The sequence below is a fragment of the Eurypyga helias genome, unplaced genomic scaffold (genome assembly GCF_000690775.1).
Source record: "Eurypyga helias isolate BGI_N326 unplaced genomic scaffold, ASM69077v1 scaffold29465, whole genome shotgun sequence".
Lineage (NCBI taxonomy): Eukaryota > Metazoa > Chordata > Aves > Eurypygiformes > Eurypygidae > Eurypyga > Eurypyga helias.
Window position 1 is genome coordinate 17,656 of NW_010252800.1, and position 19,312 is coordinate 36,967.

Sequence of the window (19,312 nt, forward strand, 5' to 3'; positions counted from 1 at the left end):
TCCCTCGGTATTTGTTCTTCTACTGGAGACCATCTGCAGTCTGAATGAAAATAAAAGTGTTTGAAGAGTGTTCTAAGCAACATCCTTTTGTACTTAAGACGTACAAGTAAAAGAAATAACAAAACTGAGCCGCGCCTCAACCAGAATGCAGACTTTCACAGGTACACAAGTTAACTTCTCTTCCTTTTCCCTTTCCTTCCCTACAGTAGTCTTCTACGACATGCATCGTAATAACTAGTGCTGTTAAAAACTAAGAACATATCCTTCTTGACAAAGTTAACGAATTTTTCTAGTGGGCACATGGGCTTGCTGGAACGTTTATAATAATCCCTGCAAAACGAGGTCTGGAACGTGACATCAGCGCCATTGTACAGGATGCGGATAAAGTGTTCTTTGGGTCTCTTCCCATCCTGCCACAGCTCAAAAACTAATCTGGCAGCAAATCTTGGAAATCTGGCCTCTGTAACGCCCAAGGCACTAAGGACAGGTGACAACGTGACATCATGTGCAGAGTAAAGAACAAACAACTCTTCTTTCTTCCCTTCCGCAATGCGCTGCAGCCGATTAACAGTCTGGTTGAGGAGAGGATGAGTAGCCAATAGTGCATACAAGAAATAAAGTTTCTTTTCCTGTCTTTCTCTCTCATCCTCCAACTGGTGTCTTTTGATTACTTTGAAGTGTTCCATCCCAATGCAGCCAGTTTTGGTACACGGAAAACTGACATTGTGGCAAAAATAGCACAAGAGAGAATCTATAGGGTTAGAAGCTCTCAGCTGCCTAGTGGGAATGCCTACAATCTTGGCCATATCTACATATATTTTCTCCAAATCATTGTTTTTCACCCGTAAACTGTACTGTCTGCGCTGCTCCTCTTCTAGGTAGTGGTTTCGCATAGGACAGTCGCAGCTTCCAGAGCAAAAAATGGTGCTCCACTGATGCCTCATGTTAATTTTCTTCCAGTCAAAGTCTGGCAGGAACGTGTAGAGCAGCGCCAAAGCACTCTGCAGGGTTCGACTTTTCCCCGTTGTCTCCAAGTAGAGCTGTTTCGCTGTCCAGTCGCTCAGAAGCAGTTTATGTTTTTTGATATAGATTTCTCGCAACAGTTGTCCATTTCGCAAGTGTTGTACAACCCCTGAAGAGATATTTTTAAAGAAGTTACAACACATGATTAGAATCATGTAAGTTTTGGAGAAAACTAAAATACAGAGCTAGCAGTCTTACTGATAAACGCAGAGTGAGTTAAGAGGTTACAAAATTCAACGCTGAACTTCACCTATGATTGACCCCTAGAAAATTGCACAAAATAGGAGGTACTTGCTACTCTACAGTATCTCTCAGATACTAAAAGCTAAACTGACATACAGATAGAAAAATACGGTTTCATAAAATTTATTTAAAACCTTAGTGGTTTAATGTTTGATCTTTGGACTAGAGACACAGACTGAATGTGTCGCAGCCTTCCAGTACCTGAAGGGGCTACAAGGAAGCTGGGGGGGACTTTTTACAAGGGTCTGTAGTGACAGGACAAGGGGTAACGGGTTTAAATTGAAAGCAGGGAGTATTAGATTAGATATCAGGAAGAAGTTCTTCCCAGAGAGGGTGGTGAAGCTCTGGAACAGGTTGCCCAGAGAAACTGTGGATGCCCCATCCCTGGAAGTGTCCAAGGCCAGGCCGGATGAGGCTTGGAGCAACCTGGTCTAGTGGAAGGTGTCCCTGCCCATGGCAGGGGGGTTGGGACTAGATGGTCTTTAAGGTCCCTTCCAACCCAAACCATTCTGTGATTCTATGATTATAAAAGGAAGATGGTTATGGAGATAGATCCACACTGCACCCAAGGCAGGTTTTCAGACAGGCAGGGGATGCTGTGCTCCCTGCAAAGTTTGCAGCCACTCAAAGTACCAGTAGTCAGTAAATGATTACACAGAATGTAAACTAGTCTGTAAACTCACAAAACACAGTGGTGAGGTGTGGCAATCACATCAAACTTCCTTTTCCACCTTCCTTCACAGGAAGTACCCAAACTGCTTGATAATTCTCCCACTGATACTCTGCCTTTATCCAGCTAGAAAGGAAGAGGGTGTGCATCCTTCTCACACGCCAAAACCTTTACTCCACCATCCACCTTGCTTGTGTTATCCTCTCACAGCAAAGCAACAGGCACAAACCCTTTATACACTAGAACATTTACGTCACTCACTACAGGCAATAGGATTCACATCTAGTAACTCAGTTACAAGCTGCGTGCAGTGATGAATCCATTTTCCCACGTGACGTGCTGTGTTAGGAAGAGTACCTCAGTAACCTGATAAAATCTCTCCTGAGGTCACTTTGCAAGACCTGACACTGGCCTAACACAAACATTTCTTCTGATGGGATCCCAGAACATGTGAGAATTTAACAGGCAAGTTTTGGACCAAAAATACAGGAGAATCCCAGAAAGACAGTTGTCAAAAGGAAAACGGTGCTAACTCCCCAAATCTTCAACATTATTTTCATTCTCTCTAATGAGTCTCCAAACTCACTGACTTTCCAGATCCACTGTGATACACTCTATGGTAACTTAAAAGAAAGGTGTGGGGATAAAATAGTATGGATTAATGTGAAAATTTGAAAAGACACAGGAGAAAAGCATTATTCGTGTGAATTTCAAAGTAAATGAATGTTACTAACCCTTTTCACAGTCACATTTGCACCCAGTTGTACAACAGCATGTGGAACCTGATGATCTTTAAGGTCCCTTCTAACCCAAACCACTCTGTGGTTCTATGATTCTGTGAAAATCTGTTTCTTACAAGGTGGCAACTTCTTTCTATACTTCTGCCTTCCCACTTTTTGTTCCCCTCATATTTTCTATTCCCTGCTGACAGCAGACAGATTCTTTCCAACGGTATTGCTCTGATCCAGCACTACCTCTGCTTTTGTTCTCCAAACCCTTGGTCTCTTTCCAACATTCCCAATGCCCCCAGCACCACAATACTCCCAGCTCTCCACATACTTTCTTCTACATAATCAAATCCCTGACTGCAACACTTGCAGCTACCTCCCATCTCCCCCATGCTTTTGGCACAAGCGAAAGGCACATGCTCACTGGCAGAGATGAGCAGCCTTTCTCTTTCAGCAGTAGTACCAATGAAGCCTCAAAACTTCATTTTTCAAAGAAGCTGATTGCAATTTAATTGCTGATATTTTCACCTTTTCTCCCAATAACCAGCTCATCAGAACTGATAGCTGGAATAAGAAACAAGCTTCATTTTGCTGTGGTGAAAATACACATTATTGAATACGCCAGAAGACGTGCTTTATTGCAAAGCTTGGGGCAGGAGGGAAGGAGGATGGAAGAAAGTACTAGATGTTTACAGGTTTTACAGTTCCCATAATAAAAGCATCAAACAGGTCTGTTACAGCTGAATCTCTTGCTGGGGACACAGTAGTTACATGCAGGTAACAACTGCCAACAAGGTGGCTGTTCTGCAGTTTTTGGGCCACCTTGAGTGACAAACTGACCCATAGCAGCGTACTCGATCCTCCTCAGGAGGGGCTGAGCAATGCCACTTTTCACAAGGGTGACAAAGCAATTTTGTGGGGGAGCAACATCAAGGAAAGGTGCTTTGACTTGATATAAATAAAGTTAAAATTGATGCCAAGTGTGATCAATCTGTCATAGAATTGGCCAGCGTGGTTTCTAGAGCTGTTACCACTTCCATGGTAAAGTGTCTAATACTTTATTCATATCCCTAGGCTACTGACCAGCATTATAAGCTTCCCACAGAAATGCATTTATTTCGATATAAATAAAAAGGGGAGATCCCTTTCCATGCAGACTGCATGTAACAGAGCAGAAGAGAAGACAAAGCTGCTATGGAAACTCACCTGTCTGTGTGAGCTCGCCCATCTCGCACAAAGAATGACTCGGGTAACGAGGCAGGCTGCTGAGGGAACCCTCCATTTGGGCTGCAGACCCTTTGGACATATGTTTAATGAAAGCTTCAAGTTGAGGATGGGAAGGTTTCCTGGAGAGGTAAAACAAAATGTGAGAACTTCCAAAAGCACATGGGAAAACAGCTCAGGACAGTCAAGTATGCGAAGTATGTCAGCTCAGAACTTTGATGGCGTGAGGTTATTTCCCGCTGAGCCAACACCTGCTCTTACTCAGGACTTTTGCAAGTACACAAAAGAAATCTACCCACTTACCACCAAAGAGCTACAGGGAAACTGATGTCTTGTTAAAATTATACCTTTCAGTAAGCAACCTGGAAGGATGTTTTCCGTTGTTTTGAACGCAGTCACTAATATTGTTGTGAATTATAAACAAATCCTCACCAAAAAATGCTCTCTGCAGTTTCTGAGGTACCACTGCACTTCAACCCCACACACAGCCAAAGGCACCAACAATCTAAGGGGGTTCAAATAACCAGTATTTTAAGCAGATGATCTCGAAGGCATGCTCAAGTTTTGTAACGCAGAAAAGTGATTGCAATCTCTTTATTTCTAATTAATTCAGGCTTCAAACCAAATAGCCCATGGAGCCTCAGCTAAGTGGCACCTGGAAAGTAGTATCCACCAGCCCCATTAAAATGGTTTTGAGTATTGGGCTAGTACACGGGAAGAGAGAATCCCACATGACTGGACACTTAAACAGGTAAGATACCCTCACAATGAAAGTAATGGATACAGCTGGAAAAAAGACACACGCACAAAAGCCCAGGTTAACCCACTGAAACGGAACTCAAGTCAGGGAAAGAATGCTTAGATCTCCTAAAGCGTATCTCTCAGACACACTACAGGCTGGGTTCACTGCTGTGCCACAAGCCGCCTATACAGAACGGGCCACACACAATGAAATTGGAATGGATTACAAGCTTTAAAAAATAAAATGCAGGATCTCACTTCCACAACAGAAATCCATTGTATAGGGATTTCTTTGTTAAATGTCAACGTTCAACAAATGCAAGAGTCACCTCTACTTCTGTGCAGAACTAAGTCAGAAACTGCTTGGCAACCTACCCCTGCCCCGATGGCTCTCATTTTACTAGGACTTTCAGCCTGAATACAGCAAATACCTTTTACATCACTCACAAAAAATATGTTTATATATAAAAAGAAATGAAATTTGGTCAGAGAACTTCCACAGAAGCCTGGGGTTTGTGTTTATTGTTTGTATTCACACTTCGCTAGAATGATAAACCCATTTCATACAAAAACCTCAGGTCTGAAAACAATTTCCAGAGTTGCAGGAACCAGAAGAGGGAGCAATAACACTGACGTTGGAGTAAGTGTCTGGAATCAAAGTCCGCCTGGACAAAGACATTCACGCTGACATGGAAGAGCCAAGGGAGAAACTCTTAAAGGAGGAAACCCCTCTTGCAGGGCTGCGCTCATAGCATGCAGCCCTGGGAGGTCTCCTACAAATCAGTGCCTCTTTCAACAGACAAGCAGCTCACTGTCACATCATTTCATAGAACCTGAATTTCACAGAATTAATTTACCTTCAGGAAAAAAAAAAAAAGAAATCTTGGCAGGAAAATGTTACAATAAATTGTGGTACAACTGTCAATACGAAAAAAATGCAAAATGAGACAAATAGCAAAAGGAGAGAAAAATATCAAAAGAATTATTTTTATTTTTACTTCAAATTGAAAGGAAAGCCAGCCAATTTATGACATTCTAAACCCACAGCTGCTCCTGCATAATTTTAACAACGCAAATGAAGATTAATATTCGAGAAGCAGAGGTACATAAAAAGGCTTTGTTCCTCTCTCAAGCAAGGGAGGCTTCCCGTGGACTAAGCACACATCAGAAAGCCTAATCCAGCTCCAGATGTGAATTCCTAACAGAACTTCTTGTACATCTCACTATTTTCTCAGCCCAGCAGTGCAATCAAAAGTGGAAGCATTAAGTTGAGAAAATTAAATTAAACCTTTAGCAAATAGCTTTTTAAGCTTATTACAGACGTAGCAGGCTGAACGACCGATTCTCAAAACTTTGCACTTTAAAAAACTCTATACATGACTAAACCGTCAATCATGATTTTCCTCCAACCCTGTTTACTTAATTAGCAAGTTCTGCAAATACATGTGCAAGAAAACGAAAATAACCACATTCTCTACTGCTTCTTTTGCCGCTTTGCTTACAGAAACCTGAATTCTAATGGCATCAGACCTGTGCTGATGAAAAACAGTCAGCAATCATTGTGGGAAGGAAGAAAGGGAAGAAGAAAGGGAAGTATTTATCAGCGCTTTGCAAAAAGATTTTTCTAAAAAATGGCAGGCAAGATACACTAAAATCTGGGATATAATAATAAAATATATGATAACTGACAAAATTATATTCCAATCCATCAATATACCTTTTCATATACATAGGTAGATGCAAGTTACCTAATTTTGGATTACCTTATTTTTAAAGTGAGCACACGTTAAGCATGTGCTTGCAGAAAAGAACTAGGACGTGTGACAGACATACTTCCGAATATAAATTGAAAGCTTACTACTTGTTAAAGGTATTCCAGGAGAAGAAAAAAGAAAAACCAAACAATTAAACAACAGAAATAAGAGCTATTCTGTCTGAAGGGGACTGACATTTCAGGCTACAATATACTTTTATCCTAAATGTAATTCTCACATAGGTAACAAAATTCTAAACATACCAGCAATCCTCCTGATTAACCCCAAACAACTGAGCGAATAAAAAACTTTGTTTTCTCAACAGCAAAACTTAGAGCACCACTAAGGCTACTAGCTAACAAAGGACTCCCCCTCCCCGCCCCAAGATTTCTCCTTCATTTAGAATCTGAATCCTCCTGTTGAATTGGCCAATTTGCAGATGCCGCAGGAGATGGAGTATCTAGGCAACACAGCTAAGACTGCTGGGACTGTGTGAGCAGGAAGCAAAGAAAATTACTCAGTTGTATAGCTGAAAAGACTGAAATATCCTTAAAATGTTCTTTCCATAAAAGTAACCAGACAGTAAAATGGACTACAGAGATACCCTTCAGTAATTTGCTGGACATAACGATGGGAAGCTACCGCATTTGGGAAACGTATTAATACAGTAAACATTTCCAATTTTGTCAGAGCATGGACTGGCTTTTCACCTAACACCACTAGTAACAGCCATACTTTTTCCTAGCCCTGAACATTTATTTCCCATTTTTAATGTCTGTCATTTTGCCTTTCAATGATTTCATTTTTGTAGAATAAAACAAATTTTATCTGTAACAAAATTGAGGACACTTCCTTTCCCTCAAATAATGAATTCAGCTTGTCTTTTTGTTATTCACAAACTAAACACTGGGATAACAGATCGCAGAATTAATAATGCGGTTTTCACGCACCAGTATTAAAATTGACCAACATTTAAATCCCTACTCAAGATTTAAATACCTTATTTCTAAATGTCTTTAAAAGGCTCTAATACCAAAACGACATATCTCTATTGCTACACTGTAGCCAGAGTACTTGGAAAAAAATCACACTCTGCAACTACCTGAACCACACGTGTATCTTTTTCAGCAAGAGAGTTGACATCCTTCAACAGAAATTTCCCTTATCCTTGTTTAGATACAAAAATGTAGAGGTTTGGGTTGGTTTTTTTGGTTTGCTGGGTTTTTTTGAGAAGCAAACACTAATTTGCTGGTTATTCTGATTTAGCACAGCAAAGTGAGAAATACAGTACCAGAGTGAGCATATGCACATGACACCTCGGAAAATCTTGGATTTCTTTTTCTTGTGAAGATTTTGGATGGCTTAGCTATAATGGCACAAAATACTGGGTCAGAAACATGCATGAAAATACATTTATTGAACCTATTATATATGTCCAAAGGTATGAAATACAACTCATACAGCTCAGCATTAAGTTCAAAAGTATTATACAGCAAAGCCTCAAGCCTTGCAGAGTAGCACAGAAACACTGTTCTAGGACATTTTTGCACCCCAACCCCATGAGACTAACTGAATTTAAGACTTCGAGACCAATATTTAGGAACTATGGGGCTTTCTGCCCCTGGATAAAGTGATGTTCAGACTGTTTGAGTGCAGGAAAGTCTCTCTTGGCAGGAGGTTAGACCTTTGAGCTAATTGCCTTTGCTTAAAAAAAGAAAAAAAAACATCCCAACATGAAGGCTGCTGCTAGCCTTGCTAGGTAACTCACAGACCAAGAAGAAAATCATCCTTGCTTCTCAGGACCACTCAGCAAAATATTGGTATTGATTTCTATTGCCTGCTTGTGAAACATTTTCTCCCCTAGTGATCCTTGTGAGCAGAAACTGGTTTTATTAAACCATAACTAGAAATCAGATCAAGAGCAAGTTTTCTTCTTTCTTTAGACCTAAACTGCAAATCAGACCAACAAGGTCAATTTTGGTAAAAATTCCCCACCTCTCCATCTTTAAGTTTATTAATTATAGACTACTTTTGACCAAAATTAATTCCATGATGGGAACAGGCTGAGATTCCTTTACTATTCTTTCTTAACTAAGCTATCGGACCACTGAAGTAGTGCCTTATTTCTAGGATGCATCCTGTAAAATGAAGTACAGCAGAAGCCTCATTTCTTCAACAGACCTGAAGGTGAAGAAACCACAGAATTTAATCAGTCCGCCAACTGATTAAACTGAATACTCTTTTAAACCACCTACAAATTTCAGACTACATATCTACAAAAATTGCAAAGTAAATCTATTTAAGATGAAGTGCAGTGTTGAAGAAACAGATGTGGAAAGACATTATCTTGACAAGACTACATGCAGCTACAGTTTATTTCATAATTGACATGTTCATAAAGAGTGGTGTAAATAATGTACCTTCACCACCATAGGAGATGCTACACACAAAAAAACTGTTGGTCAAAGTTATAATTAAGAGTACTGTGATAAAAAAAATAATTATTGAGATCAATTACTAAGAATCCTTTATTTAAAAGATAAAACTGAATAGTTAATCAAGTAAAAAACAGATTATGGATGCTTGCAGAACTGAGGAGGGGTAAACTTTCTATTCATCTCACCTCTGTTACTGCAGAATCCTGTCCCCTCACAATACTATACCCCAGAGTTCCGCAGGAGATCTATGTGCCTCAGGAAAGAACTTGTGGGAAGTAGACATTGATACAAATGAGATACCGATGCTTTTTTTCTTTCCATATGGCATTTATCCATGCAAAAGTCATTTTTGTTAGTAAACGCAGAATTCGCAAAAGGTGAGAGGACCAAACTTCTCACAAGGAGCTGCAGAACCTTCAGTGTGTCACTTGGTGAGTCAACATGAGCACACCAGGCACACACCAAATGAATTTTGTAATTGTATCACACCAGATCATGTCTGCTAACTGTACCAAAAGCAAGTCCCTTTTCTCTTTACTTAAAAAGCAAAATGAGATTTTATAACTTCAAGAAAAAAATAACGTTTTGTGTGAAGTTCAGGGAGACAAAAAAAGTGTTAAAGGACTAGAATGCTTCTATTTAGAAGGCAAATGAATGGAAGAGGCACTACAAACCACAACAGATTATTGTAGCCCACATAAAAGATCCTTAAGGCAGGATCTATTCATAGATTTGTTCATAAAGTTCTTAGAGCTTTTACATTTTTATAACAAACCCTACAGCCATCTAGACTACTTCGCTGCTCTTCTGAGTCTTCAAGGCCTCTTCTGGCTTCTCTAGAGATCTTTCTTCACCTAACTCTGGTCTGGCTTTGACCTTGCTCCCAGTCAAATCCACACCTCCTTTAGCTCACAGTAGGAACCTTGCCTCTCCCACACTTTTCTCTCTCTTTTTTTCTGGCAGTTTCAAGACATGTGCATATTGAGCCTAAAATTCAAATATTTGTTACTAAGCTTCTTATGATTAACATCAACACCTCTCAAAACGCCTTAAAGTATATGCTAATTAACCCAGCATACTATCAAATTATGGCAGTCTTCTGAAATCATTTTAGCATCTTCCAAAAAAAGAATTTCTTCTCAATCTTGCATGCAAACTCAATGAAGAAACATTGCTTTTTTTATTGTTATTTTGACACTATAAATGTAAGATACAAGGGGAAAAAGAAGTGGGAGATTAATTTATTCCCCTCCAAAAGCAAACACTAGAATGAAAGGATTTTCATAATATCATTCAATTAATTTTCTTGAAGAAAAAAGTATATTTTATTCAGCTCCCTTTGGAAATTTGCATGCAGAACAATGAAAATAATAATAATATTAATTGAAGTTTTAGATGGAATAAATCTCCAAAGCATTTAATCCACTTGCTTATATTCATTCCACACTTACATGTCACAATCCATAATTCACAAAACCAAAGCGTGACCTCAAGGCTATTTTGCATACCCATTAGAAGTCCAGGGGACTATAGCATAATCTCCTTAATTAATGAATTCCATCAGCTGAATGCCAAGTCAAATAAAGAACAGACTGAATACGAGCAGCATAGTTATCTGAAACTAAAGTCCAGAAAGCTTAAACAAGCCACACTTTCAATCAGACATCTCAACTTAATTACACAGCATCAAGAAACCTTCAGTTCAGAGGTAGCAATTATATAGCTTGTAATACTCTCAATCTAAATACGTTTACAATCAAGCACCAAAGTCACATCACAAAGGAATATAAGGATGACAGCCACACGTAGGAAATAGCTTCCTGATGCTACAGTAAGAAGTGTTCCATCCTAAACAATGCAGAAACAGTAACAATTCTAGCTTTATTCGGAAAGGTCAGCTTTAGCACCTCTGGACAGAATGGTACAGAGCCAACTCTTCTGATCTTTCTGCTGCCCTTTCAAAAGCTGGCCAGGAGATTCTATTTTATATAAACTTTATTCTCAAGGACACAAGGTCTTTTTGGTCCCTCCACTCATTTTTAGTGGCTGTGAATGGTAGTGGATGTATGACCTATACATTGGTGTTGTAATGCTCTATAAACCGGAAACAGCCCAGGGTAGGTACACTGCTTGCCCCCTCACATCCCGCCACCCTGCTCGCTGAACGGCTTGACTCGGTCATTCTGCTGGCACTGGCAAAAGCTGCACTACCTCCTCGCCTTTTGTGGATAGTTGGTCTGACTCCAGAGCCTTCATGTTGTTTTAATTGCCTGAAACTGAGGTGGAAACAGCTATAAAAGCTCTTCTGGAAAACACAAAACTGAGGTCTCCTGTGGCACTGCAATATTGAGAAATACAGCTACTCATCCAACACTATCACTTGCAGTTAACATCTTTGCAATGAAGTTGTCTCACATAAATTCTAACGTGACAGATAATGAGCAAGATCAGAAGATGAGAGCCTTTAAGAGCCCCAAAAGCAATCTAGATCGTATTCCTTTACTTAGTATTTCATGCTGAAAATAATCTCACCCCTTAAAGGCAGGTCATTAAAAACGTTATCATAGCTATTAGCAAATTATTCCTTTTTCACCCTGGTAGAGAAATTAATTGCCCACACAACTGTATGGCAGAGAGAACTGGAGTTTAGTCTCCTATCTGCAACCTCGGGGCTGCATATCTAATTTCAGAACATCAGTCGGCTTGCAGCGGGCACAGAACACTGTTGGGCTTGGGCACCTCTCGAAGAAGAATTCAGACTTCTCTTGGAGGATGTCAGATAGAGCCCTGAATGCCACTTCTTGACCAAACAAGCATTTTGGTGGAAGTTGATGTATGAATAAAGAAAATAAGCAGCCAACACGATAACAAAGTAGTGTGTTTTGTTTGTTTTTTCTTCTTAATTGCCGTATGTAAAAAGTCCCAGACCACTGTCGCTTACAAAACTTGTTCACATAGCCAGAAAATCAGATATTTTGGTTTGTGTTCATAGACTGGCATTCCAAAATAGTAGTCTCCGTTCAAAAAAGGATATGGTTTTGCCCAATTTCTGATTTTGATACTCGTACCAAGGAGCTAGGAAAGGTGTAAGCATTTATACACACTCTAAAACCAGTGTAGTTAGAAGCTATTTGAATCTTCTAAATTCCAATGCCATGCAGGCTACAAAAAGAAGATTCCTCATGTTTATTTTTCTTCCCATTTTACTCTTAAAAACGTATACATTTATTTTTGTATGTTTTGTAGACTAAAGTTTATATATGTGAAATATTGTATTATTCCTCTGTTTAGAGAAAAAAAAAATACAATTGCTTGTAGGGTTACCCAAACGACCAAAACAGTAGCTTGATTCAGCAATAACAGTTACTTTTCAATTACTCAGGCCAGAATAGCATTACAACACTAAGTACAACTGAAGACAGCATTGCAAGTCTTGAAAATTTCAGGACATCTACTAATAAGTGCAACTTCTTTTATGCAGCCAGATATCTAAAAAGAAAAGCAACATATTTCATCTTTCTTCAGAGAAAGATCCAATTTTCTGATCACTTTCTGCCAGCCTTTGTGTCCATTGCTGTGTGTATCTAGTTAGTAAGAGTCTTTAATCAAGCTTCCCATCATCTTGACAAGTATGAAATGAAGCTAGACTTAATGATTAGTTTCAGGTAATCTTTCATATCACTTCAGCATATTCTAGCAACATTCCTACTCTACAATATTACTACTGGTTCTTGGTTTTCATATAATTGAACTAGAAGCTAACGCAGGACCAGATATGAAAATTAGTTTGTTTTTTTCAAATGGAACTGCCGTAGACTAGCTAATCGCAAACCTAAAACTATAATCCATCTCCTCCTTGAGAGAGATTTCCTCAGCAGCCTTTTAAGACAAAGCTGAAAGGATGAGTATTTCAGATACAAATGATAAAATCAAATGCTACTGATGACAGGAAGCGACTAAAATTTTAAGGAACACAGCCCATGAACCTATCAAAGCCAGAAACACGCATTTGATATAAATAATACCACAGATCCTACTTAAAAGCATAAAAAAACCACATGTAATCAAGCAAGTTAGAACACAAGTTGGTGGTTTACATCATCACTGTTTATTTCTACTGCTCCACACTACAATGCATCTTTATCAATGAGTAAACTCTAAACAGGAAAGCAAGGTTCAGCCACACGGAAGAGAAGCAGTTCAGACGACATGTACAGCTCAGACTGGTTCAGGTATGAAGGCAAGCATCAGCTAGCTACAAAGAGATGATGTTAGGCAGAAGCACACTAAACTGAAACACAGAGGTAAATGATGTTTTAGTGGCAGTCAGACGTAGATAACTTACGTGCGACAGTTTTAAACAGCGAGCAGTAACTACAGGAAACAGGTGGTTTTCAAGTAGAAAAAGTTCACTTTCTGTTTAACTTGTATTTGAATAGCTGAATGTACAGCCCCTTTCTCCTGAACTTTGACACAAATGATTAATTTAAGGGAACTCTGATAACCTACATTTCTGAAAAGTAAAAGAAAAAAAACAATAATATCAAACACAAATACCAATTTTCCCATGGCGGTGACCGAGACCTTCTTGTATTCACACCAAAGGAAGCATACTTAGCTAACTGGAGGAGATTCTCAAACACTGCTGTGCTCACAGGTGAATAATTCCTGTTTCAAAGGTAACACTGTACACTGCTGATACAGAGGGGTGGTTGTTTTTTTTTAATCCACGACATTGCACAGAGACTGGAAATCATAACGTAATTCAAGCTGCACAAATTGTTTCCTGAAGAGGAACAAAATAATTATCATTCAAAACACGCACTCAGAAATTATAAAAGCCAAGAATTTTACCTGCTAGGCAGCAACATACAGTCGATGTCAGGCCTCTTTGTCTTGGGAATGGCATACAGCGGATACCTATCACCATGTCGAATCACCACTTGAACTGACACTAGCTTAAAATAATGAGGCGCGTGACCTAAAGTGAAGAGGAAAAAATAATGTTAAAAGTTAAGTAAATGTTACCTCAATCTTACCCCTTTTAAGAAAAAAAGCAGGTATAATTAGCTTGATACTTTTGGTATTGCAATGAGAGAAAACGCTCATAAAAAATTATAACTTACCATCCCATGAAAGATTTCACTTTAAGCTGGAAGACAATTTATACAAACTCAGGTGTTTAGCACATTCTCCATAGCACATCTGAGTCCAACAACCACACAAGACATTACTCAAGCACTGAATTCTGCCAACACAATAACGTACCCTACTTTCATGATGTCTCACTTCCAGACCTGTAATATCTGTCATAATGACAGATTCTTCAGCACATTTAATTTGGAGCTTTTGGACACACTGGTTTGTGATTTATTTTAAATGCATTAGTGGGATATGCTAATGAGGGAATTCATTCAGACTAACTTGCCGCTGCGGCAGCTATGAGGTGAGGGATGCGACTGTGTCTTCTAGCTGACTATGTCTAATGGTTTGGAGCTGCAAAATTAATTACTTCTGGTTGGTTGTTATGTTTTCAGAATTCCAAGTCAACTGTTTTTCAGATGTTAATAACATAATTTGCAACGCAGCTGACGTAGAATAAGCATGAAAATTCAAAGAGTAAGTATCTGTATCACTCCCACCACTTTCAGCTTTAGGCCTCCAGCTGACCACTGACTAGAACCACAATCCCTTCCAAAAATCAAGACGACAGAGAGGGTACAGAGGGAAGGAAAGAAGAACAGCATATTTTGAATGATTGAACATAATTCAGCAAGCAGCTGGCGTTTGCTGCACCTTCTCCAAGCCCCAAAGAACTGACAAGGCACAAAGTTATCGTTTCCAATGACAGCACACCGAAGTAAGCAACCAAACTGTCGTTTGCATTCACAAAGCTTACCTTCCATGCTGCGTTCCGCAATGGTGGGAATATTGCAGTAAACATGAGCTTCGTAAACAGGATCTATCGCAGGAGGCTCCGTCAGCAAATCAGGCATTATTCTCTTTCGGCTTTTAGGATTCAAACCACCTTCCCTGATGGGGTTTACTGGGATTAAATGCACTGAAAGATACAAAACATAGAGCATATACCTTTAGGAGGGTTTAAGGGCATATAAGACTATGACTTTTTTTCTTTTCTTTTAAGCAATTATGCACAAAGACTATGGTTTCCATGAAAGGATGCCACTCTGTAGCTTAGATCTTCGGTGTGAATTTTTCATGATTTACATCATCAAGAAGGCAAGCCCAGAGAGATCTTCAGCAAAGTCAGTGCTTGGCTAAGACTGCTGCAACACAACTCTGTAGAACAACCCTGCCTTTTGTTATCTTCTTGAAGGTGCTTTCTCTGTGTCTCTCACAAAGCTCTAAGAGCATGTGTTGAACCCCAGCCAGTACCTAAGCCCCACACAGCTGCTCGCTCACACCTACCAGGTGGGATGGGGGAGAGAACTGGAAGAGTAAAAGCGAGAAAACTTGTAGGTTGAGATAAAGACAGTTAAATAGGTAACGCAAAAGCCATGCACATAATCAAAGCAAAACAAGGAATTCATTCACCACTTCCCATGGGCAAGCAGGTGTTCAGCCATCCCAGGAAAGCAGGACTCCATCACGCCTAACAATTACTTGGGAAGACATCACTCCAAACCTTCCCCCCTTCCATCTTCTTCGCCAGCTTTATACGCTGCGTGTGATGCCATACGGTCTGGAATATCCCTCTCGTCAGTTGGGGTCAGCTGTCCTGGCTGTGTCCCCTCCCAACTCCTTGTGCCCCCCCAGACTCCTCACCGGTGGGGTGAGGAGCAGAACAGGCTTTGGCTCTGTGCAAGCATTGCTCAGCAACAGCTAAAACATCCCTGTGTTAACAACACTGCTTCCAGCACAAATCCAAAGCACAGCCCCATACCAGCTGCTGTGAGGAAAATGAACTCTATCAAACAGGCCATAACAGGCCCAGCTGCCTCTCACTATTTTAAAACCGACGCTGAAGGACATCAGCAAAAGACAATACAGTTATGATGATGGTACTGCAAACCATTGGGAAAACAAAGTGGTCAAGATTGAAGGGGCAGGAATATCCATAATTTTTCTTACTGATGCCCACCCATACATGGCTACTTTGCCACCTTTAAATACTTTTATCTAAAGAAGATTCACACAAAAATGTTTGTTGAAATGTAACTGAGAGTATCACAAAAAATGTTAAATATAAAGAAATGCAATTAACAGAAATACTACCACTACGTCTCTTGACAGGTAGATTCATGCTGAAGCATATCTGAATTTAAGGCCAGGGTTGCATTGACAAAGTCTCTTTACCTTGTCTTGATGTGAAAGCACTAGTTAATTTATGAGCCTTACAAGACTACACTTGTAATAACAAATTCCCACTTTTTTTTTTTTCCCTGTTAGTATTTTGTGGTAATTGAATGAGACAGCTTTAGAGGTGAAAATTAAGAGGAAAAGTGCATTTTTACCCCTATTCATATTCTGTGGTGAGTGGGGGGAAAAAAAGAGAAAAGAAAAAAAAGAAAAGACAAGAGTAAAATTCTGCTTTGAAATTTATTCTAATTCTTCTGGGTCAGTTCCTCAGTTGCATCTTCATTCCCAGTCCTAATTTTAGAGGTGAATTTGTACCACAATAGAGTTGTGCAGACAAAGAAAACCAATGAAGACAGCAAACTGAAGTGAAGAGCACGTAGCTGTTAATGTAACACAGACTTCTCATTCTTACGCTACAACACACTACTTGAAATATTTCTATGTGGTTTCTCTTTGCCTGCCAAAACCAGAATTCCAGCGTCTTCCATACGCTTGCTAGTGCTGCTGACATGGCCAATACCCACAAAGCGCAGTGGCTAAGCTCGGTTCCAGTGCTTTGGGATGAGGACCCCAAGTAACACAGCCCCTCCTCATACTTCTGCTCGGTCCAAACCATGACAGAGGTATCTTCCACACCGACAGCTAAAGTCTTGTTTGCGCCTCAGCTGTTTTCTCATCTTCCCCTATTCCCTGGACACTGTTAGTGCCTCATGCATCTATGAGGTTTTCTCGGACATCATGCCCCCTTGCTGTCTTCATTTATCCAGTTTCCCAGTTGTTGAGACCTTCTTTGCATGCCTCATCATCTCCAGCTCCCTCTTGCATGGAAGGCTCAATTTGTTCCTCTGTTTTGATACGCCTTATAGCACGCAGAGCAGTTATTTGAAGTTCTTGGAAGAGCTGAGGGTCTCTCCGTATCCAAATATTCCATTCCTGAAACCGTATCCAAATACTCCATTCCTGAAAGTCCTCCTCTGCAGTGTCAATCCTACCTCTGTCTCCCAAGTGGCTTTTCTGCTCCATACGTAACCAGTAAACCTACAAATAGTACTGGACTGACACAGCTCAGACGAGCAAAAAGAAAAAAAAAAAAAAGGGGGAGGGGAGGGGAGGGGAAAAAAAAAAGGAAGGGGGAGGGAGGAAAAAGAAATCCCTCCTATGGGGTTGAAATGCATTTTTTCCAAACCCTGTTCTGCTCTTTCAGCTGTAAATAATTCATAAGCTCAGAATTCTATTATGTAGTTTTCACACAACTTTTTATAGCTTAGCAGTATTTTATATGACTTGTTCTACGAGTTCACAGTAACGTGCACTTGCCCAAAACAGAAGTCTGCCAACGTGTAAAGTGTCATCCTTACATGGTTTGATTAATGGAGTTTTTCAACAGGATTTTTAGACTGCTGGGCCTTTCAAAGCTCATGTTTTACTATGACAGGAATACAGCAATGTAAAACAGAAATGAAACAGATGATTTTGATGTGCATTTCCCACAGCCAGCCCAGTTAATAAAATACATCTGAAACATATTTGGTGCTCTAACTGGAAACTTGGCCTACACTGAAACGATAAAGAATATGTACATATTATTAGAGAGGTCGTTTGACAACAAAAAGGGAAAGAAAACATATTTCCCAATATTCATAAACCTAGAAACTAAAGAAGTTACATAGAAACTACTTTGAAACATTAATTTTGAAAAAGTTATACCTAGGAAAATGTAGAAAGCTAACAGAAACAATACAATTCAAGACCTCAATCCAACTCTGCTTGGTGTCCCACCAAGTTAAAATTGTTTGAAATATGAAGTAAAACGAAACACAGGGGCTGGCATCAATCAAAAGTAAGACCAGATCAAATGCCAAAGAGCAAAGGCTGTCCTGTGAGAGACAGAGGGAAACTGGTCACACGGCAGAACAGCTAAATACTGCTGTGCAATCACTCCTTCGAGACTTTTGGCAGCCCCACGCTGGGATACTGTTTTTTTAAATCAAAATTCAGAGGAAATAAAATCCAAACTCTGATATTAAGTTTAAGGTTTAAAAATAATTTTTATTTTAAATCAAGCCACAGAACCTGAAGACCAAATTTTAAAACTAACGGTTTGACTAAGAAATATCTTTATGAACAAAACCAATGCCATCTGAAACAGGACGTATGGTTTTATTCTCAGTGTACATTAAATATAGCCTATCTAAAGAGCAAGAAGCTAATTCATCTGACTTCCATACCCCCATGTTCCTGCATGACACAAAATACACTAAAAAAGATAAATATTAGACAAGTAGTTTCTAAACGAGAGACAATCATTCAGAAGCGCTTTCAGTGTAATGACTGTGTAGCAATTACCACACAGCAACTAATCCCTTCTGGAGTCAAGTTTATCAAATCAGCTCTTGTACTGGAAAGCCCAAGCAGGGAGCCAGTCTCACATGAATTAAGGCTACAAAACTGACATGAATTTGACAGAATTCAGTACAGCAGAAAAACAAACACAAAGCAAAGTGCAGTTGATGCAGAAGAAACACCAAATACCAAATCACTCCATTACCGGTTTCTTTCCCTCTTGCAGTCCTAGTTTCAGCTTGGGAAAACAAAAGGCATCACCACTGTTTACCAAGAAGAAAGAGATTTAGCCATGAAAAAAAAAAAAATCACTAACATTTACCTAAAACCAGAAAGATAGGCAATAAAACCATTCTCCGTTTCAGTTCTCCCTTGTAGCTCCAACCAGTCCGAGCAGCAGCAGCCCAAGGAGCCATGTTAGTCTCCATTTCCTGACTAAACAGAGACCTGAAGTTTTCATCTTTTATAGAACAGAAGGTCCTTTCAGCCCCATGCAAACATGCTATTTAAAACAGTCCCAAGGAAATGAAGCCACACGGCAGAAATGCAAAAAATCCCACCCCACTGTAGGTAACCTTATGTTAATGGGTAAAGAAAAGCAAATGCGCAAGTCAGGGAGCACAAAAAGTTATTTATCCGTCCTTCACCTTTACAACCCCCTCCCCTTCTGCTCCTAACAGGGCACTAAGGAGGTGCCTGGCACACAGAACACTCGGGTTTCCGAAATCCTGACACTGAACGGAGACTTCTCTCCTTTTGCTCTCTCTCTGGAAAAAATGGAAGCTGGAAAAGAAGTATAGGGAAGAACAAACAGAAAGACGCAGGAAT

At 39.8% G+C, this 19,312-nt stretch overlaps 1 protein-coding gene across 1 annotated transcript in view; it reads right to left on the reverse strand.

The window, feature by feature from the left end:
* Positions 1-200: 200 nt before the first annotated feature.
* Positions 201-19,312, reverse strand: part of PXYLP1 (2-phosphoxylose phosphatase 1) — a 36,009-nt gene continuing 16,897 nt past the window's right edge. The window contains exons 2-5 of the mRNA XM_010152480.1: positions 14,721-14,882; positions 13,676-13,802; positions 3,871-4,010; positions 201-1,132 (exon numbers count right to left, since the gene is read on the reverse strand). Of these exons, the coding sequence (XP_010150782.1) occupies positions 201-1,132; positions 3,871-4,010; positions 13,676-13,802; positions 14,721-14,882 (1,361 nt within the window). The remainder of the gene's footprint in view (positions 1,133-3,870; positions 4,011-13,675; positions 13,803-14,720; positions 14,883-19,312) is intronic.